General features: G+C 35.6%; 1 protein-coding gene across 2 annotated transcripts in view; it reads right to left on the bottom strand.

Annotated features, from left to right (window-relative positions):
- NT5C2 (5'-nucleotidase, cytosolic II) overlaps nt 1–23,808 on the bottom strand; it is a 91,006-nt gene that overhangs the window by 23,592 nt on the left and 43,606 nt on the right. For both annotated transcript variants that reach the window (XM_059169044.1, XM_059169045.1), the window contains exon 3: nt 22,123–22,196. In XM_059169044.1, coding sequence (XP_059025027.1) covers nt 22,123–22,196 — 74 coding nt within the window. The remainder of the gene's footprint in view (nt 1–22,122; nt 22,197–23,808) is intronic.

Below are 23,808 nucleotides of genomic sequence, written 5' to 3'. Positions count from 1 at the left end.
AACTAGATGCCATGCAACACTTTGAGTAATATAAAGTAAAATCAACTCCCAAATGGTTAAAGAATGTAAATAAATAACTGGAATTTGGAAGACTGCCAACTTCAATTCACTGCAAAAGTAAAATTAAATGGTAAGCAAGGGATTTGTTCAAAAATTACTATTTTAAAATAAAACAAAAAACATACAATGTTATATTAGTGTCAGGTGCACAACAGATACATTACGCAGTGCTTACCACAATAAATGTAGTTTTCATTCAGAAAGTATGGTTTTCAATTTAAAGTAGAAAAACTGAAAAATTGAGACAGTAACTTTAAAAATCCTCTTTAACCAAGGGAGGTGCTTGTAATTTTAAAATTGAAAGAGCTATTATGTAATTTCTTTCACCAAAAGAACAGATCACACTCAAATGCTTTTACTAAAACAAAACAAAAACACCTGTACTGAAGTTACAGTAATGCAACAAACATTTGGATGCCTCCCGTGTACCAGGTACTAGATGCTAAGAACAAAAAACAACCCATGGTCAGTGGCTTGACAGAGCTAAAAGGTTACTACAGGAATATACAATTAGGTAATTATAATAAATTTTATAAGACCAACTCCATAATGTGACTAGGGAGATACAGAGGGACCCAAAAGAAGGGCCAATTAACCCAGCAGAGGAAGTCTTCTTAAAAAGTATGTATGATTGGGCGCCTGGGTGACTCAGTGGGTTAAGCCTCTGCCTTCGACTCAGGTCATGATCTCAGGGTCCTGGGATTGAGTCCCGCATCGGGCTCTCTGCTCGGCAGGGAACCTGCTTCCTCCTCTCTCTGCCTGCCTCTCTGCCTACTTGTGCTCTCTGTCTGTCAAATGAATAAATAAAATCTTAAAAACAAAAAAAACCAAAAATAACCTATGTATGATTTATTCAACCTTGAACAGATAGTTCCTGTTTATAGCCAGTATCTCAAGGTACTTTAAAGTTCACCTGACAGGGCGCCTGGGTGGCTCAGTGGGTTAAGCCGCTGCCTTCGGCTCAGGTCATGATCTCAGAGTCCTGGGATCGAGTCCCACATCAGGCTCCCTGCTCAGCAGAGAGCCTGCTTCCCTCTCTCTCTCTTTGCCTGCCTCTCCATCTACTTGTGATTTCTCTCTGTCAAATAAATAAATAAAGTCTTTAAAAAAAAAAAATAAATAAAGTTCACCTGACAGACTCTCTGAGACTCAGATTCAGTAATATGTTCCAAACATCTCCATCAGTGTTTAATTATCATGCAAAATGGGCTAATCATTGGCACATGTCTTACCTAAAGGGGAAGTAGCTATTTTGCTACTCCTACTCAGCTACCCTATGGGAACTAGAGGCAAATGTTGGCAATTGTGTGATAACAACCAGCCTAAATTTTTACTTCTAGCTCTCAATTTTTAACTACTGACTCAATTTAAAAAACCAACAAACTCTATTTGAGCCAACTATAGTCTGTGGTCTGAAATGGGTCCATGAACCACCAGTGGGCGAAGTCTAGCACAGACCTTACTTAGGTCATATACTTCCACATAGGTTTTCCCGCCTAATTGAAATGTTTTGACTAGCCTCCTCAGCGTCTTGAAGTAAACAGAATTTAGGCACTTACTGAATTGTAAATCCAGATGGAAGTAAATTCATTCTTCAATAACCACAGAATATCCTAGATAATCCTGTTATTCTATTCATCTCAAAGAAAACAAACTTGGGAAAATATAAGAATCTTTATGTAGTCACTTAATGTGGTCCCCTACCACAGTGCCATAACAATTACGACAGAACTGTAATTACCTGAATTTGATTCCTTTGTATGACTGTCAAACCAAACAAATGTTCCCAAAGATTGAAAGAATCAGAATCACCTCATGATCTGCCTAGATAACACTCACTGTTAAGAGATCCCTGACCCAGAAGGTTTTTATCCACAAGGTTTAACCTTCAATCTTCATTACACAGCTTGACTCCATTATCATTTTGTCCTTTTCTCAGTGACCATTAACCCCAGGATAAAGCAAACATTCGGAGAACGTATAAACAGAAAAGAGATGATAGATCAAAAATAACTATTATGTTAAGACTCTTTTTAAATTAAAAAATATGTTTTTTAAGATTTATTATTTGAGAGAGAGAGAATGCACAGGGGGAGGAGCAGTGGGAGAGAGAATCTCGAGGAGACTCCACGCATCAAGGGACTCGATCTCATGACTCTGAGATCATGACCTGAGCCATAATCGAGTTGGATGCATAACCGACTGAGCCACCCAGGGACCCTTTAAATTTTTTAATTTAAAAAAAATTCTTAATTCCATTGTAGTTCATATTAAGACTTTTTTTTCTTTTAAGATTTTATTTATTTGACAGAGATCACAAGTAGGCAGAGAGGCAGGCAGAGAGAGAGAGGAGGAAGCAGGCTCCCTGCTGAGCAGAGAGCCTGATGTGGGGCCCCATCCCAGGACCCTGAGATCATGACCTGAGCCAAAGGCAGAGGCTTTAACCCACTGAGACACCCAGGCACCCCCAACGTTAAGACTCTTAAAACAACTTCATCCTTGTTGAAAACAGCAGGCAATCTTTTTAAAAAAAAATAAGATCTCAGTAATTTTCCTGAAGTAACTAATACATGACACTTATTCCAAAAAACAATCTGGTTTACATTTGAATGCTCTTATGACTGGTAATGAAAAGATCAGAAACACTGAGAGATTATTTCTATCACCTTGTAATGGATGAGATGGAATTGGATTTTATTAAGCAACCTTTTAAATTTTCTAATGATCGAAGAACCAACCACGCATTATTGCAAATCAGAGAGATGAATTTAAAATCAGTGAAAACCCTAAATGAGAAACTGAAATGACATAAATGGAATCAGAGCTTGGAAATTATGTGTAGACCCATATATCTATAATAGGGATGCCTAAAAGTAATATATATCTTAATATAAATAATATATATAAAATATAAGTATGTATCTAAAAATGATAGATACATACTTGAGGATACATACTTGAGGATATCTCAGCTAATATAAAAAGTTTTTATCCACAAGTAATATAATGCAGTGGAGTACTATTTCTTTTAAAATTCTTTCCTAACACAGACCACTTCAAAAGCATACTTGGTTTGTAGAAACAGTTCTTCGTTTTCTGAGCCTGTTAGTGTATGAAATCCTTAAGTTTAAGAAAAAGCAATTAAGAATACATAAAAATAAAGATTGTAAATAAAATAAAAATAAAGAATAAAAATCTTTAGATTTATATGCCTTTTTTTAAAAAAAATCACTTCAGGGGCGCCTGGGTGGCTCAGTTCTTAAGCATCTGCCTTCAGCTCAGGTCATGATCCCAGGGTCCTGTGATGGAGCCCCACTTCAGGCTCTGTGCTCAGCGGGAAGCCTGCTTCTCCCTCTTCCACTCCCCTTGCTTGTGTTTCCTCTCTCACTGTGTCTCTCTCTGTCAAATAAATAAAATCTTTAAAACATAAAAGTAAATAAAAATAAATCACTTCATTGGCGTTTTGTCAGTTTCCTCTATGGAACTGTATTGTTTTAAAAGGAGGCTCCACTTCCAACATGGGGCTCGAACTCACAACCCTAAGATCAAAACTTGCAGACTCCACCAGCTTAGCCAGTCAGGAACCCCCTCTATCTAGTTTTTAACTTTAAGAATATTTTTTAATCATATATAAAAATACAGAGAATATTAAATCAGTTGCTTTAAAACTATCACCCAAGCTTTAACAATTATCAGTATTCTGGACTTTTTAAAAAAGACTGTATTTATTTGACAGAGACAGAAAGAGAGCACAAGCAGGGAGAGCGACAAGCGGGGGGAGTGGCAAGCTGAGGGAGAGGGAGAAGCAGGATCCCTGCTGAGCAAGGAGTCCCATGCAGGGCTTGATCTCAGACCTCCTAGGATTATGATCTGAGCTGAAAGCACACACTTAACTGACTGAGCCACCAACTGACAGGTGCATCAGTATTGTGAATTCTTTTTCATTTAACATTCCTAATCATTTCTCTTCCAATTTAATTACTTTTATCAGATCATTTTTAAACCAATCTTTCACAGAATACTGAAATAGTACTATTATACACAAGTTATCATATACATGCACAAGCAAAACTATTAACTAGTTTGAGTGATCTTTTAATTACTGCTTAAATATCCTTCCCACTTAGAGGTCAGTGCCATACTAAAACAGTATTTTATCACCAGTAGTTATAATAAGAACCTTCCAAATTAAGGAGTGATCAGAAATCTTTTAACTACACTAAGTCTGTTAATTTTACAGACTTTTTTTTTTAAGATTTTATTTATTTGAGAGAGAGAGAGAGACAACGATAGAGAACACAAGCATGGGGGTGTTGAGAAGGAGAAGCAGGCCCCTCACTGAGCAGGGAGCTAGATGTGGGGCTCAAACCCAGGACCCCGGGATCATGACCGGAGCTGAAGGCAGGAGCCACCCAGGCATCCCAATCTTAGAATCTTGATGAGAAAACCAGTTCTACCAAAAGCATTGCTCTTTTGGTAAGAAAGGACTGATTAGTATCATCATATATTAATACTCTGAGGAAATCAAAGTTAACATATAAGGTGATATGTTGGGCCAAAGAAAATAGAAGTGTAAACATGAAAGAAAAATTTTTAAATGGGGATGCCATCAACAATAGCTTAAAAAAAAAAAAAAAAAAGCTAAGTTCAGTTAAAGAAAACAAATAAAGAAGGCAAGCATTTTGACCTAAGGATCAGTAGATTTATTCCAAAATAAGTTCTAAGTTCTCTCTCTCTCTCTAAAAGACGACTGTATCAAAACAGAACAGCCCAAGGCCAGATGGCTTCCCAGGGGAATTCTATCAAAAATTTAAAGAATTATTAATTCCTATTCTCCTGAAACTGTTCCAAAAAAATAGAAATGGAATGAAAACTTCCAAACTCATTTTATGAGGCCAGCATTACCTTGATCCCAAAACCAAAGATCCCATCAAAAAAGAGAATTACAGACCAATATCCTTGATGAACACAGATGCAAAAATTCTCACAAAAATACTAGTCAATAGGATCCAACAGTACATTAAAAGGATTATTCACCATGACCAAGTGGGATTTATTCCAGGGCTGCAAGGTTGGTTCAACATCTGCAAATCAATCAATGTGTTACAATACATTAATAAAAGAAAGGACAAAAACCACATGATACTCTCAATAGATGCTGAAAAAGCATTTGACAAAGTACAGCATCATTTCTTGACCAAAACTCTTCAAAGTGTACTGATAGAGGGTTCATACCTCAATATAATCAAAGTCATCTATGAAAAACCCACCACGAGAATCATTCTCAATGGGAAGAAACTGAGAGCTTTTCTCCACTAAGATCAGGAACAATGCAGGGATGTCCACTATCACCACTGCTATTCAACATAGTACTAGAAGTCCTAGCCTCAGCAATCAGACAACAAAAAGAAATTAAAGGCATCCAAATCGGCAAAGAAGTTAAACTATCATTCTTTGCAGATAATATGATACTTTATGTGGAAAACCCAAAAGACTCCACTCCAAATCTGCTAGAACCTGTACAGGAATTCAGTAAAGTGTCAGGATATAAAATCAACGCACTGAAATCAGTTGCATTTCTACACCAACAGCAAGACAGAAGAAAGAGAAATTAAGGAGTTGATCCCATTTACAACTACACCCAAAACCATAAGATACCTAGGAATAAACCTAACCAAAGAGGCCAAGAATCTGTAATCAGAAAACTATAAAGTACTCATGGGAGAAATTGAGGAAGACACAAAGTAAGGGGAAAATGTTCCATGCTCATGGATTGGAAGAACAAATATTGTGAAAACGTCTATGCTACCTAAAGCAATCTACATGTTTAAAACAATGCCTAACAAAATACCATCCATTTTTTTCAAGGAAATGGAACAAATAATCCTAGAATTTATATGGAACCAGAAAAGACCCTGAATAGCCAAAGGAATGTTGAAAAAGAAAGCCAAAGTTGGGGACGTCACAATTCCAGACTTCAAGCTCTATTACAAAGCTGTCATCATCAAGACAGTATGGTACTGGCACAAAAACCGACCCATAGACCAGTGGAACAGAATAGAGAGCCCAGAAATAGACCCTCAACTCTATGGTCAACTAATCTTCGACAAAGCAGGAAAGAATGTCCAATGGAAAAAAGACAGTCTCTTCAACATATGGTGTTGGGAAAATTGGACAGCCACATGTAGAAAAATGAAACTGGACCATTTCCTTAAACCACACACAAAAACAGACTCAAAATGGATGAAAGACCTCAACATGAGAATCCATCAAAATCCCTGAAGAGAGCACAGGCAGCAACCTCTTTGACCTCAGCTGCAACAACTTCTTCCTAGAAACATCACCAAAGGCAAGGAAGCAAGGGCAAAAATGAACTATTGGGACTTCATCAAGATCAAAAGCTTTTGCACAGCAAAGGAAACAGTCAACAAAACCAAAAGACAACTGACAGAATGGGAGAAGATATTTGCAAATGACATATCAGATAAAGGGCTAGTATCCTTTATCAAGAAATGGGCAGAGGACACGAACAGGCATTTCTGCAAAGAAGACATCCAGATGCCAACAGACACATGAAAAAGTGCTCCACTCGGCATCAGGGAAATACAAATCAAAACCAAAATGAGATACCACCTCATACCAGTCAGAATGGCTAAAATTAACAAGTCAGGAAATGACAGATGTTGGAGAAGATGCAGAGAAAGGGGAACCCTCCTACACTGTTGGTGGAATGCAAGCAGGTGCAATCACTCTGGAAAACAGCAAAAAGTTTTCAAAAAGTTGAAAATAGACCTACCTACCCTATGACCCAGCAATCGCACTACTGGGGAATTACCCTAAAGATACAAATGTAGTGATCCTAAGGGACATGTGCACCCAAATGTTTATGGCAGCAATGTCCACAATAGCCAAACTATGGAAAGAACCTAGATGTGTATCAACAGATGAATGGATAAAGAAGATGTGGTGTATTTATGCAATGGAATACTATGCAGCCATCAAAAGAAATGAAATCTTGCCATTTGCAACGACGTGGATGGAACTGGAGGGTATTATGTTGAGCAAAATAAGTCAATCAGAGAAAGATAATTACCAATTAATCTCTCTGATATGAGGAATTTGAGAGGCAGAGTAGAGGTTCTGGAGGGTAGGGAAAGAAAAAATGAAACAAGATGGGATCAGGAGGAAGACAAACCATAAGAGACTCTTAATCTCACAAAACAAACTGAGGGTTGCAGGGGCGGGGGGTAATGGAGAGGGTGGTTGGTTATGGACATTGGGGAGGGTAAGAGAAATGGTGAGTACTGTGAAGTGTGTAAGCCTGACAATTCACAGACCTGTACCCCTGGGGCAAATAATACATTATATGTTAATAAAAATAATTTTTAAGAAGGGGGAGAGGAAAAGGTGCCCTATCTGGTGTAAGAGGTCTTTGGTGACAGCATAACAATAATACATAATATATAATATATAATACCTCTTACTTTAGATTGTGTTTTCTGCTTTAAATGCTATTAATGCCGATAAGTTCTGCGAGCATGTACAATGGCTGAGAAACACCATCTGAGTGCCTTGGACTTTGTTTAAGTAAATACACCATGCAAAAAAGTGTTCATTTAAATATCAAGTAGACTCAATTCCAAAAACAATAATACAAGATCATCCAATGCATTTACTATGCATGACAGGATAAGATGACAGATCAAAGGTCCTGAGATCCTGCTAGGAGGAGGATAATCCTCTAATTTAGCAAGAACTAGTGTCTCTTAATTTCTTCCCTGGTACTATTTCAATAACTTTATTCTAGCTTCTCATGCCACTTTAGGCTTATTAATGCAAAATGCTTAGGTTTGAGATAATTGGATTTCATCCCTGGTGGCTAGTGGTATGGCCTGGAAAGGAGAGGAGGGCAGAAAAATTCAAAAGGGGAGTCTAACATATATTTTCAATTCCTCCCAAGATTAAAAAAAAAAGTACAATTTTAGAATTTTAACAACATCTGGAATAGAGTATTGAATCTTGAGGCTTCATTCCCTTACAATTACATCTGAAAATTAAACAAAAGAAAAACTGTGCAAAACTTTCTATATTCTAAGGATAAGGATCATATTCAAACTCAAGACAAAGATGCATCTGGCGTACAGAGAATTTCACTATTTTTGAAACAAAAAAACAACAAAGGATGATTTTGTTTACGTCTTTCTCTGGGTTTACACTCCAGCTATGAATCTTTTTTTTTTTTTTTATAAGACTTTATTTATTTATTTGATGGACAGAGATCATAAGTAGGCAGAGAAGCAGGCAGGGAGAGAGGAGGAACAGGCTCCCCGCCAAGCAGAGAGCCCGATGTGGGACTCGATCCCAGGACCCTGAGATCATGACCTGAGCCGAAGGCAGAGGCTTAACCCACTGAACCACCCAGGTGCCCCTCCAGCTATGAATCTTAAGTCAACTGCTATGTACAGATTTTTTTATCTCTTGATTTCCTGAACTAGTTGTAAAGTAAAGGTAGTAATCTCCACCTCAGAGGGCTGTTGCGAGGATTAAAAGGTGGTACACTGTACATAAAATACATTTTCTAGCACATAAAGTACATGCTTAATAAATGTTCTTTTCCTCCCGACAATTTCTCAGAAAAATGGGAAAGACTGGACACTGACCATGACACCCACCAGTATTAAGTGGTAACAGAAATAAGAAATTTATTGTTGGACTTACCAAAATGGCTCAGAACCTTAAACGTGTTAGAGCCAGAAAAAAAATCAGAATGTGTCTTTCTAGATCTTTGAGCTTAAGAGGGGCAACAAAAAGAAAGAAAAAGGCAGACTTCTTGATTTGAAGAAAAAAAAAAAGTAAGTCAAGGTAAATCTTTATTTATTAATGATTTCATTTATTTATTTATTTGACAGAGATCACAAGTAGGCAGAGAGACAGGCAGAGAGAGAGGAGGGAGCAGACGATCATCACCTGAGCCAAAGGCAGAGGCTTTAACCCACTGAGCCACCCAGGCGCCCCAGTCAAGGTGGTTTAAATGAACCAATTCATAGGGGCACCTGGCTGGCTCAGTCAGTAGAACATGTGATCTCAGGATTATGAGGTTCAAGCCACACACTGGGTGTGGAGCTTACAAAACAAAATAAAACAAAACAATATATGAACCAATTTAGAAATAATACATTTTCATAATCCTAAAACCAAGAGTCACCCTATATCTGTGAAGGGCATTAAGTAATATTAACAAACCCTCTTCCCACTCTACTGTCCCCCTTGGGATAAAGACTTCTGAAAATTTAACAATCGTATGTATAAAATTTTGATGTTAATTCCATGGAACTTACTGCATGTTTATGTCTTTCATGCAACCACAAAGGTCAACTACTTCTTTTCATGTAAAAGAGTTCTTTATTGTTTCAAAAATTGTTCCCCTTGCAGTTATTAGAAACCTATCAGTGATACCTTTGTCATAAAGAAAAAATTTTAAATTTAAATAAGGACCCTTTCTCAGAAATCCATTCCTTCACCATGATCCTGCTAATAAATAACTCTTCAATAAAAACAGTAATTTCTGTGGAAACATAATCTGAAGCCAAATTACTTGACATTAAAAATCTATTCAGAAAGGGGCGCCTGGGTGGCTCAGTGGGTTAAAGCCGCTGCCTTCGGCTCAGGTCATGATCCCAGGGTCCTGGGATGGAGCCCCACATCGGGCTCTCTGCTCAGCAGGGAGCCTGCTTCTTCCTCTCTCTCTGCCTGCCTCTCTGTCTACTTGTGATCTCTGCCTGTCAAATAAATAAATAAAATCTTTAAAAAAAAAATCTATTCAGAAAAAAAGTTCAACTTTCTATTAAGTTCATGATCATCTGCAGTGCTTAAAAAGAAAATTCAAAAACAAAAGAGTGATGAAAGAGTCCATTGTCTAGCATTCCAGATTTTTCTACAGCATATAGGAATGTAAATGAGTTTAAGGTTGATATTTTTTTCCTCATTCCTTAGATTTTCCCTTACAACTCTAGTTCAGTGTATCAATACTTTTACCACCAGTTAGAGCAAGAGAACTACTTTCATTGCATTCATCATTTTATATACATTATTTCATTTAAACCTTATACCAATAGTTTATTGCCTACCCTACCCTCCCACCCCCAACATAAACACCTTTTTTTTTTTTTTTTTTAATTAAATGAAGAAACTGAAAGTAAGATGCTGGTAGCCAAGAGCCAGTACAAGATAGAGCTGGGATCCAAACCAGAGTCAATCACACACAGAGGGTTCTGCTTTTTCTACAACCTCAGAACCTTTAAGGTAAAGATAAAAATAAGACTGGGCCTAAACTCGGAGTGTATAGGACTTAAACTTCAAAACAGAAATAGATTATTCCAGGGTTTTCCTCTTAAGTCACTCTCAAGTTACTTTCAGTAGCTGTTAACTAACATTTGCTTATTAAAGAAACCACATTTTGCAGATCACCAGTCTGTCAGATATTGAACTACAATAATGAGGAGGTGATTTAAATACTTTATGCCACTCACTGAATCAGAAAAGAATTTCTCATTTGAAACCTCAGCAATAAATTTCTGGATATAATATTATAAAACTAAGTAACATATATAAGAAGAGTAATGGAAACAACAGGTCTCTTTACACCTATTTGCCACTTGAAAAATGAACTAGCACTAAACAACGGAAAAAACAACAATTCTGTTTTCCATTTTCATTCTACTATACACTGTAACAATAAATTCAGCAATGTAACATTTTTAACAGTCCTCTAACACAACAAAAGGCAAGAAAATAACAAATAGTACAGATTATTCCCTTCAATCTAAGGAGAGGAAGTAGCTGGGTTAAAAACAACTGTCTTGCTCTTTCAGAAGTCCAAAGACCTAATCTTAGGTGGACTGTCAAGATTTTTTGGCTTATTTGTCCTGGGAAATGCACTTATCAGTCTGATCCATCTGCCTGTCCCATGTAAGCAGAAAAAGGCTAAAGAGTGCTCTCAAATAGAGACCCACAAACTCAAAATTCATTGTTTAGAAAGCACCTACACTACAGCAACTTAGTAAAACAGATAACCAGGACACCTAACAGGTCTAATAAAGGAAAAAGTAGTCTCAGGAGAAGAGAAAAGAAAAACATTTATCTGCAGAGGAAGATAAAAGTGCAAAGGATCACTCTCTGATATGTATCATGTGCATGTTTTTTCATGTGCATTTTTATATAAAACAGTCCACTGCTGGTCAGTGGCTCAGTATTACCCAGAATCTAAACATTAACTTTCATGTATATAACTAATCTATACTTGGTAGACAAACTGGTTAAAGAATAATTAATGTACATACTTCCATTAGAGAAATAAAATGTTAATCTACAGTATTACAGAGAAAAACTGACATTAGTTTTATAAGAGATTTGAGGATTAAAATTGATTTAGGTCCAAGACAATCAGGAAAAATTAGTTTATGTCAACAGGCAAGTTCTTTATTTTGAAATTTTTAAAATTTTATATAAAAATGACAATCTTACATAGAAATCCAGCAAATAAACTAATAAAAGCAAAAAATACATAGCTTGCTTTAATTATAGTGATAGCTGATGATAAAGAAGATCTTTTCCGAAAAACTTAGAGGTGTGAGGCTGGCATTCAGAGGAAACGAAGATACTGAGCTTCCCTAGAGAATGGATTATGTTACTGAACACTGTGGCACACTTCAGAGGAATGAATGTACCAAACTGTAAGCAAAATCATAAAATTCTTTATACAAGTAATACAAGTCATGCCAGTAATTTCTCTTTTAACAAGCAAAAAACCCCAACAATCCCTCAACTTTACTTCATTCTACCAAAGATCTATATAGTTCAGTTTTGGAAAATTACAAGTTTAGAACTGTTATAAATATAGCTTAACATTGTTGGAATGCATGTATGTATTCTTGCCTTAATTGTCCTCTTCCTTATTTATCAGTGACAAATCAAAGTTTTAAATTATTTACCACTAAATCTATCAATCTCAACATCTGACATGATGAACAGCACTTTTAAAACATCAGATTTCAAACAAATGCTTATCAAAATGAACTTTTAAAAAAGGTGAATAATCAAAACCAAACAAAACCATGACACCCTTCCCACCAAAGAAGGTCTGCTACAGCCATTTTCTAGTAAACCAAAGACAGAATTAAATCCCATCCCCCACAATTTCCATGAAAAAGTCATATACATTTCCCATATTTGAAAACACAGTGGGGGAAAAAAACCAACTTTACCTAAATAGCTGTTTTCTCAGAACAAATTCAGGCGAAGTTTACAGTGTGAAAAGGTAGGCTCTAAACCAATAGCCACCTTCTCTCAACAAATGTACCATTCCAAAACATGACTGCCACTCAAAATGTGATGTCTTATCCAGACACTTCAGAAGCATCAATCCTAGCTTCACTATCAATTTCACTATAGTCTATGAAAACAAGTAATCCATCTATGTTTGCCAGTCAATTCACAGATTATGCCAGATATGCAGATTTATAGGACATCTAATAATTTCATTTCAGATAAAATTATTCCTTCCCTCAATAAAAAAATCAAATGCTTATTAAATGTCTTCTCTACACTCAAAATAGTAGTATACTAAGAAGACAGCCATTTAAACAGCTAATACTTATTAAGCGCCTAATACAAAACAAGCTAATTTTCAAAAAAAAATTAAGAAAACAATTCTCTCTGTATCCTCCAAATTCTGAAGTCAAAATAGACAGGGAGGAAAAAAATGAAAGAAAGTATACAGTGCCACATTTCATTCTGCACAGAAATTTGGATTTTCCATAAACACTTGAAGCAAGGAAGTAGGTCAACATAATGTTAATGATACTAAGAACACAGAAGGAAAACAAACTTAAAAATTATAATCAGAAGTAAAAGTGGTTACTGCCACTACCTATATTAAAAAATATAAAGCAAATAAAGATAAGGGTGCTTGAAGTATTTAGGTAGTATTTATTATATTAATTTTATAAGAAATTATTTTTTATAGTCCACAATTATCATAAAACCCAGGTGTAACTTCATACTTACATATAATTACTCTAAAATCATCTTTAAATTTAAATCCCCCTTATTCTCATTCACTGAAACCAAAAGCTGGCTCTTAGCAGGTGAAAACAAAAAAATCAAGAAAACTGATTAACCTCTTGCTAGACTGATGAAGGGAAAAAAAGACACAAATTACTAATTTCAGGAATGAAAAAGAGAACAGCACTACAGATCCTAGAGACATCAAAAGAATAATTAAAATATTATAAAAATTATGCCAATAAATTTAAAACTCAGTGGAATGGACACAAGTGATCAAAACTGATACAAGAAGAAACAGAAAGTCTGACTAGCTCTATATTTAACAGCTGAATGCATAAATTAAAACCTTTCCACAAAAGTAACTCCTGGCCCAGATAGCTTCATTTGTTAATTCTGTCACATACTTAAGGAAAAAATAATATCAATTCTACCCACACTTCCAGAAAATAGAAAAGGGGAATAGTTCCCAACTCATTATATGAGATCAGCATTACTCTAAAACCAAAATTCAACAGACATTGTAATACACATACAAATCTGATGAACATGATGCAAAAACCCTCAACAAAACACTGGCAAATCAAATTTGCCAATATATAAAAAGAATACTATATAACCAAGTGGGGTTTACTCTAGGAATGTAAAGTTGGTTTACCATTCAGCAATCAATGGATGTAATTCATCCTTTTAACAAACTAAAAAAGAAAAACCATATGGATCATCTCAATAGAGGCAGGAAAACATTTAGTGAAAATTTAGCACTCATTCATGTTAAAAGGAAAACTCCCAGAAAACTAAGAATAAAAGGGAACTTTCCAACCTGATAAAAAAAAAATTTATAAAAACCTACATATAACATCATACTCAATAGTGAAAAACTGAACATTCTCTCCCTAAGATCAAGAACACAGCAAAGAGGTCCATTCTCAACACCGCTATTCAACCAAGTACTAAGGTTTTACTGCAATAAGGCAAAAAGAAAAAAATGTTTTTTCTAACAAGATATAAAGATATACAAATTGGAGGGGCGCCTGGGTGGCTCAATGGGTTAAAGCCTCTGCCTTCGGCTCGGGTCGTGATCCCAGGGTCCTGGGATCGAGTCCCACATCAGACTCTCTGCTCAGCCGGGAGCCTACTTCCTCCTCTCTCTCTGCCTGCCTCTCTGCCTACTTGTGATATCTGTCTGTCAAATAAATAAAAATCTTAAAAAAAAAAAAAGATATACAAATTGGGAAAAAAAGGATCTATAGATTGAAAAGAAAAAAGTGATTTGCAGATGATCTGATCACATACATACAAAATTCTAGTAAGTCTCTAAAAGAGCTACTAGAATGAATAAGCGAATTTTAGAAATTCACAGGATTCAAGAATCCACAAAAATGAGCTGTTATTTCTAAATGCTAGCAATAAAATAGAAAATGCAATTCCAAACAGCATTTACAACTACATAAAAATTAGGAAATAATTAAAAGATAAATGTAAACAAAATATATATAAGATCTTTACACCAAAAATAACAAAACACTAAGAAATTCTAAAGAAGATCAGGTAAATGGCCCAATGTTTTATGTTCCCAGACTGGAAGACTCAATGTAGCAAAAATGTGAATTCGCTACAAATTGATCTAGAAATCAAGGCAATCCTAATCAAAATCCCAGGAGGCATTTTTGAAAATTTAATAAGCTGATTTAAAAATTTATATAGAAATGTAAAGGACACAGAATATTAAGACAATTATAAAAAAATAATAAAGGACTTATACTACCTGACTTAAAGATTAACAGAAACCTACAATAATCAATCAAGACCATGTGATATTCAGTTTGACCAATGAAAGAGAATGTCAACATACAGACCAACACATATTGATCAACAGATTCACAAGACATGTATCTGACAAAGGACCAGTACTCAGAATACATAAAGAACTTCTACAACTCAACAATAAAAACACAAGCCAATAAACAAGGGCATTTGAACAGGCATTCCACAAAAGAAATATAAATAGCCAATAACCACATGAAGATTTTCAACATCACTAGTTATGAGGGAAGTACAAAAAAAAAATCACAATAACACTACACATTTACTAAAATGACTAAAATTCAAAGGATTGATGCTATCAAGCATAGGTGAGGATTGGATCAAGTACAATTCTTATGTTTGGTGGGTAGGACTTTAAAATGTTATCAGTACTTTGAAAAACCATTTGTCTATCTCCTGTAAGGTAAATATAAAATCTTGCAATTGTACTCCTAAGTATTTACTCAAGAGAAACAAAAACATACATCCACAAAAAGACTTGTAAGTAATACGTAGACCAATGTTCATAGCAGTTTTATTCATAATAGTCCTAAAGGGAAACAACTCAAACATCTATCAACAGATAAATGCATAAACAAACTGTGATATAAAGAGCATCCCCCCCCTTTTTGAAAGTTCAAGTTATACCACTTAACTGATGAAAGACCTACATGAGTACTTGTTTTTGCTAACTGAAATAAAGGATTTTTGCTTTTATGAAAAAAGATGAAAAGCAAAAATGGCATTCAGCATTTGTTTTGTAAGCAGCCCTTATAAAGGCAGTACGCACCACAAGTACCAAGAGTGGCTCTGCCACACTCCTTCCCCAGAACTTACACTCAACATCTCAGCATCAAGCCATCAGGGCTCTAAATTATGTCTGTAACCAACTGTGCTTTACCTCAACTTATTTTGTGTATCCATTAGCAAGATGGGTTTCAAGGCATCAGAAAACCCTAAGAAAGAGGGGGAGGGGCAGTCTAAAAATCCCCAGAAGTTTTTCCATATAAATTAATGGTAATTATTTCTTTGCTTTATGACATTTCAGCTCACAAACAGTTTCATAGGAACGCTTTACTTTTAGATAGCGGCGAAGAAAAACCTGTACCCATACAATGGACTACTGCTTGACTTCCCCTCCATAAAAAGTATAAAGAAAAATGTGATAATTGTATAATGCTGACCAGTTAACATCACTAGTAATAAGACTTACCAACATTATGTACCTCTGGTATTATGCTCTGAGAAGAGTATACCATCTTTGTGGTGCTCTTCACAAATATGCATAAAACTTCAATCATGTGAAAAAGTGTCAGACAAATCCACATTGTGGAAGAGTTTACAAAAATATCTAACTAGTACTCTTCAAAAGTGTCAAAGCAATGAAAAGACATGACTGTTACAGAAGACACTAAGGAAATATGACAACTAAATGCAATGTGGGATCCTAGACTGGAATTAAGAACTTTAGTGGGAAAATTTGTAAAAACTAAATAACATCTGTAGTTAAGTTAGTAGTTCTACACGAATGTTAATTTCTTAGTTCTTATAATTGTACTGTGGTCAACTACAGTCAGGTACAAGGTCACCATTAGAAGAGAATAGAGGCCAAATATTATTTTTGCAGCTCTTCCATAGGTCTAAAATTATTTCATAACCTTTTATAGTTTAAAAATGTTAGGGATAAAAAAAAAAAGTGAATGAACTATTTACTGACAGACGGAACAACATCAACGAATCACAAAAACATTACGCTGAGCAAAAGAGGCCAAACACAAGAGTACATACTGGATGATTCCATTTATATGAAATTCTGAAAAGGGCATACTATACTAATCCACAGTGACAAAAAGCCCTGAGGCAAAGGTGGAGTAAAAGGGAGAACGGACTTCAAAGAGGCAATGAGGGAACTTTTTGGAGTGATGGAAATATTCCTTATCTTTTTTTTTTTTTAAGATTTTATTTATTTATTTGACAGAGACAGAGAGAGATCACAAGCAAAGCAGAGATGGGGCAGGGGGGCGGGGGAGAGGAGGGGAGGCATGAGGGAGGCAGGCTCCCTGCCTAGCAGAGAGCCCGATGTGGAGCTTGATCTCAGGATTCTGAGATCATGACCTGAGCTGAAGGCAGAGGCTTAACCCACTGAGCCACCCAGGCACCCCAGATATTTCTTATCTTAATTGTGGTGGTAATTACACACGTGTATACATTTTGTCCAACTATGTACTTAAAATGCATGTTTTATTGTATGTAACTTACCCCTCAATAATGTTTATTAAAATTTTAAAAATAAGTTCATATTTTGAAGTATTTCACTTGAACAGTGCATATTTTATACAAGCTAAAGTCAAATACAGCGATTCTTTTTTTAAATAGTTTTTAATTAATTTTTAAGTTTTTCATGACCTGATGCTCATCACAATAAGTGTAATCCTGAACCCCCACTCCCTATTTTACATTCCTTCACCCACCTCCCCTCTGGTAACCGGCAGTCTGTTCTCTATAGTTAAGAGTCTGTTTTTTGGTTTCTCTCTCTTTCTCCTTTTTTTCCCCTTTGCTCATTTGTTTCTTAAATTCCACATAAGTGAAATCATATGGTATCTGTCTTTTTCTGACTGACTTATTTCACTTAGCATCGTACTCTCAAGCTCCACCCTTTCACTGCAAATGGCAAGATTTCATTCTTTTTTATGACTGAATAATATTCCATTGTGTGTATGTATGTGTATCACATATTCTTTTTTTTTTTTTTTTTAAAGATTTTATTTATTTATTTGACAGAGAGAAATCACAAGCAGATGGAGAGGCAGGCAGATAGAGAGAGAGGGAAGCAGACTCTCCGCCGAGCAGAGAGCCCGACGCGGGACTCGATCCCAGGACTCTGAGATCATGACCTGAGCCGAAGGCAGCAGCTCAACCCACTGAGCCACCCAGGCGCCCTGTATCACATATTCTTTATCTAATCATCGATCAATGGACAGTCAGGCTGCTTCTCTAATTTGGCTATCATAAATAATGCTGCTATAAACACAGGGGCGCCAAGTATCCCTTTGAATTAGTGTTTTTGTAGTCTTTGGGTAAATACCCAGTAATGCAATTCCTAGATCATTGGTTGATTCTATTTTTAATTTTTTGAGAAAGCTCCATACTGTTTTCTACACTGCCTGCACCAGTCTGCATTGACCCCAACAATGCACAAGGGATCCTTTTTCTCCACATTCTCGCCAACACCTGTTGTGTCTGTGTTTTTGATTTTAGCCATTCTGACAGGCATGAAGTGATATCTCATAGTAGTTTGATTTGCATTTCCTTGATGATGAGTGATGTTGAGTATCTTTTCAAGTGTTTTCAAGTGTCTGCTGGCCATCTTTTTTCTACTTTGGAGAAATGGCTGTTCTCCCCATTTTTAATAAGATTGTTGAGTTTCAGAAATTCTTCATGTATTTTAGATACTAACCCTTTCTCAGATGTCATTTGAAAATACCTTCTCCCACTTAGTAGATTGTCTTCTACTTTTGTTGACTGTTTTCTCCCCTGTGTGTAAGTTTATCTTCATGTAGTTTCTATAGTTTATTTGCTTTTGTTTCCCTTGCCTCAGGGGACCTATCTAGAAAAAAGTTGTTATGCCTGATGTCAAAGAAACTATTGCCTCTGCTCTCTTCTTTTTTTTTTTTTTTTTAAGATTTTATTTATCTATCAGAGGGGGGGGCAGAGAGCAAGCACAGGCAGACAGAATGGCAGGCAGAGGCAGAGGGAGAAGCAGACTCCCTGCTGAGCAAGGAGCCCGATGTGGGACTCGATCCCAGGACACTGGGATCATGACCTGAGCCGAAGGCAGCTGCTTAACCAACTGAGCCACCCAGGCGTCCCACCTCTGCTCTCTTCTAAGATTTTTATGGTTTCAGGTCTCACATTAAAGTCTTTATTCTTCTTACAGTTTTTAACTAATTCATCTAAGTTTTTATTTTAATAAAGTATAGTGATTCTTACACTGATTTATTAAAACTTAGGTACCCAAACTGTTCATTCAATATATATATACTGAGCACCTACTACATGCCATGCTTTAGGCAACACATAGGATATAAAAGTGAAAAAGAAAGCCCTTGCCCTTGAAGAACTCACAGGCCAATGTGGAGACAGGCAAGCAAACAAAAGCTGCAAATGATATATAAATTGCTATCAGCGAAATAAGTCAATTGGAGAAAGACAACTATCATATGATCTCCCTGATATGAGGAAGTGGAGATGCAAGATGGGGGGTTTGGGAGGTAGGAAAAGAATAAATGAAACAAGATGGGATTGGGAGGGAGACAAACCATAAGTGACTCAATCTCCGAAAACAAACTGAGGGTTGCTGGGGGAAGGGGGGTCGGGAGAGGGGGGTGGGGTTATAGACATTGGGGAGGGTATGTGCTATGGTGAGTGCTGTGAAGTGTGTAGATCTGGTGATTCACAGACCTGAACCCCTGGGGATAAAAACACATTATATGTTTATTAAAAATAAATTATAAATTGCTATCAGGAAATGATGTACCAAGGTGTCATGACTGCAGAGAAGACAATGTCTCACATGAGGCTTCAGAACAAATACAGACTCTTTCCAAGAACTTATCCTGTGAAGCTATTACATTTATTCCAGGGATGGTTATTCCAAATACTCAAAGCTTTCAAAAAACACTTTTTAATCTTGTCTCTGTACTTCACGGCACATTTTCTGATGAAAAGTCCTTAGCACTTCATGGGTGTGGTTTGTTTTTTAAATAACAAAAGTTATTCTCAGATAAATTTAATGAATACTATTCTGGGAAACAGGAGAGAGTATAAGCCAATAAACTTGTTTCCCTATGTGCTTTATAAAGTGAAAGTAGTACCATAAGAGGACTAACAATGTTTTTCATCCAACACTATTTGTGGAAATAATGTATAGTCTCTCAAGGGGGACTCCTTTAAAGGGCATTACCCTTTTGAGTGCTTAAGTCCTGGTTGGTTGTTTAAGGAAGGGAGCTCAGTACTTTGAAATTATACCACACTATAAACTGTCACTGTTCAAAATGATAATTTAAACTTACCATAATAATATATATTATATATTACCATATTACCAGAATTATAAATATTATATATTTATAATACCATATTTATAAATATTACCATAATTATATATATTATGGTAAGTTTAAATTATCATTTTGAACAATGACAGTTTATATTGTGGTATAATCTCAATATATATATCATATATATAAAATATATACAGGTGTGCATATACTCACATACACATATAAATGTATACTTAGATTTGAATCTCAGTTCAGCTACATCAAAGTTAAACACCCGTGGACAAAGTTCTTAGTGTCCTAGCATCATCTGTAAAACGAAGACCACAATAATATCTGTTTCACAGAGTTTTTGTAAATATTAAATAAGTAGCATAAATGAGATAATCCATGTTTTAAGTGAGATAATCTATTATTAGAACAGGACTTCCTTTGCACATAATAAGCACTTAATAAATGTTAATAATTATATTTATATATAAGCAAAGTATATTAGTATCTTCACTAAGAGTAATAAGTATTAAAATATGAAGTGGGATTTAAAAAACAAGTGAAAAGAAGCAATCATAAGGTATCTTTAAAGTTTAGAGACTTTTTTCAGTGAGTTTCTCATTAAACAAGAGAACTCATTTTTTCATTGTTCTGCAGGAACATGTAGTTATCTCAATGCTCAGTAACAAAATGTGCCTGAACACCACAGGTTTTCAGTAAATACTAACAACTACCTCAATACAATGAGATTGTCTTAATAAGGGGTTATTTTTCTTCCCATTAACTTATTCTTCCCATTAACTTCTATTTCTGCTTTAGGTAGTATCTCTTTCAGCTGATTATCTTACCATTCCTTTCACTGGAGAGGTAAAATTCTACAAATGAGAGAGACTGTAGGATTTTCTCCCAATCTGGAAAGATCTACCCTGAGAAAGTACAGTACTTCCAAGTTCCTTTCTGAGAAGTGGTCCTAAAAGTGGCTGTCCAATTAGAAAAATATGTAAGAATAAAAATGCAGCAAAAACAACTTTAAGGCAATAGAAAATGAAATAAACAACAATGGGTACGGAGGGAAGAAAGGGAAATGTAAACCAAGTCAGTGTAGATTTTTAATATATAACTTGTTTGGTACATGGCATGGCCACAACTATGTGACAATGACCTATAAACTGCATGTGTTCATTTTTGCATTATTCTATTATAATACATATTTACATACATTTATATGTTATAATGCATATTATTATATTAGCCTAAATTGAACATCAAATTGAGATCTAATTTGAGATGGTCTCAGTTTTCTAATATTGTTATAAGAGATTTCTAAACATAAGTAAATTTATACATTTTAACATTTTTGTGTAAAGACAGTATTTTTTTAGAGAAAATTTCTGAAAGATTCTTTTTCAAGTGTCATGACAATACACACATGCATGCACATACATATATACACATGCACTCAACTCAGTCCTTCATCTCTACTACTTAAGTGACATTTTCACATCAAAATCAAGGAATTTTTAATAAAAACTTCGTAAGTTCTGAAAAGATCTTGCAAATATTAGCTAACCCATTGATGATTTCAAATATATCTCAGAGACAGAAAGGGAAAAACAGTATGCGTTGTGTTTAAAGTCTATCTGATAATGAACAAAGCAAATAGCTCTAATTTTTAAAAAGTCTTTACATAGTGTATTTGTAATCATTTCAATGGAAATAAACACATTTTCCATTTGTCTTAAGAATAACATTAAAATTTTTAACTGATAAAAAAGTTTTCCTTTGGAAAAAAAAAATAGTTTTCCTTGGGTAGAACAAAAGATACAAAACTCCATCATTGAAGAACAGTTTTAAAGAGTAAAGCCAAAAGTGCCCTGATATACACATTAATGTATAATTTCATCATACTATTTCTTACTAGGGACCTAAAATAATTTAGCACTTGTTCCACTTACTCATCTTATGTAAATCTCAAGGATATCTGGTAATCTCAATATTCATAAATATCAATGGAAGGAGCTTTGATAACAAGAGCTTCTAGTAGCTAAGTATAAGATTAAATAAATGTTTACTGAATTGCCTCCTGTAGACTCACTGTGTTATACTTAAAGCAGTTTTTAAGCAGTCAAAAAGTGCTACTCACCAGCAAGTGTATAATCCATATCAAAACCGAAACACTTTATTTTTTCCATCGCTAAACTTCGGTTCACAAACACCCTAAAAAAAGAAGCAAAAAATGGTCTCTCAATTAACACTGAAGCAAATCCTCCACAAAATTCTTAAGTTTAATGTAATTATTTGGTTATCTTTCTAGATTTTTTTCATTTAAATACCAATATTAAGATTCATAACAGGAGCACCCGGGTGGCTCAGTTGGTTATGTATCTGCCTTCGGCTCAGGTCATGATCTCAGGATCCTGGGATGGAGCCCCCACTCCCGCATCAGGGCTCTGGCTCCCTGCTCAGCAGTGAGTCTGCTTCTCCCTCTCCCTTTGCCCCTCTTCCTATTTGTGCCCTTTCTCTCCTTCTCAAATAAATAAATGAAATTTTTAAAAAAAGGAATGTCTGGGTGGCTCAGTCATTAAGCTCAGGTCATGATTCCAGGGTCCTGGGATAGAGTCCTGCATCAAGCTCCTTGCTCAGCAAGGAGCCTGCTTCTCTCTCTGCCTGTTCCGGCTGCTGTTCCCTCTGCTTGTGTCTGACAAATAAATAAAATTTTTTTTAATCTTAAAAGAAATTCATAACTAGAATTCTTCAAGTCCTTCTTATAAATGAAATCAGATATTATATGGAAATATATGTATTTTCTTACTGTGCCATGTACTAAAGACTTCAGAGAATCAGCTCTCTTTTTCTAAGTCTGAGCCCCAAGACAAGCTTATTTTTGAGGTTTTATAATATATTCATTCATTTATAATTTATTTAAACAGTGTTCATTTAAAGCCTAGAACATGCCAGATACTAAACACATAAACATAAACGGATTTGTTCAAACACTGAATGCTTACTATGTCCCAAACAAGGTACATGATACAGCAGTGAATGAACAAGAGCACCAGCTATGGAACTTCTATTTTCATTTACAATCTCTGTCCTTGAGGAATTCAGTCTAGTAGGAGAGACACACACACACACGAATAATTTTAACAACTCAATAAATGCTACAAAATAAGACAGAGGCAAGAATACCACTTCCTTAGAGACTAGAAGAGATGTATGAGCTGAATCTTAAGCAATCAGTAGAAGTGTTCCAATTGGACAAAGCGACAAAGGCAATCCAGGCAGAATAACCAAGCAAGGACAAGGTTTACAGTGAACTATAAAACATTTACCACAGCTGGAGCTGAGGAGTTTTCTTTGGTTTTGATTTTCTGATTGTTTCTGCAAAAGGAGGTTTTCCAGAAGGCAGGGGTAGGGAGAAGGGGCAATAAAAGCTATGGAGCTAAAATGGTTAGTAGGAGTTAAAATCATGAAGACTCTGTATGCCACATTAGAGTCTGGATTTTATTGTGCAAGCAAGGACAAATTATCAGATTTTGAAGAAATGAAATAATCAGATTCAAATTTCAGAAAGATCACTTTTGAAGATACATTATACATTCAGGGAAAACTAAATGTGTAACAGAATGGTAAATCATCAAATGATGATGTTTTGGGCTAAGTTTTAATCATCTCTGAAAACAAAAGTATCCTTTTGGGGTACCTGGGTGTCTTAGTCAGTTAAGTGACCAACTCTTTTGATTTCGTCTCAGGTCATGATCTCAGCGTCATGAAATCAAGTCCCACATTAGGGTCTGTGCTGGACATGGAGCATGCTTGGGATTCTCTC

This window comes from Mustela lutreola, chromosome 4, assembly GCF_030435805.1.
Source record: "Mustela lutreola isolate mMusLut2 chromosome 4, mMusLut2.pri, whole genome shotgun sequence".
In the NCBI taxonomy this organism is placed as follows: Eukaryota; Metazoa; Chordata; class Mammalia; order Carnivora; family Mustelidae; genus Mustela; species Mustela lutreola.
This window is presented reverse-complemented; position numbering and strand designations above follow the sequence as displayed.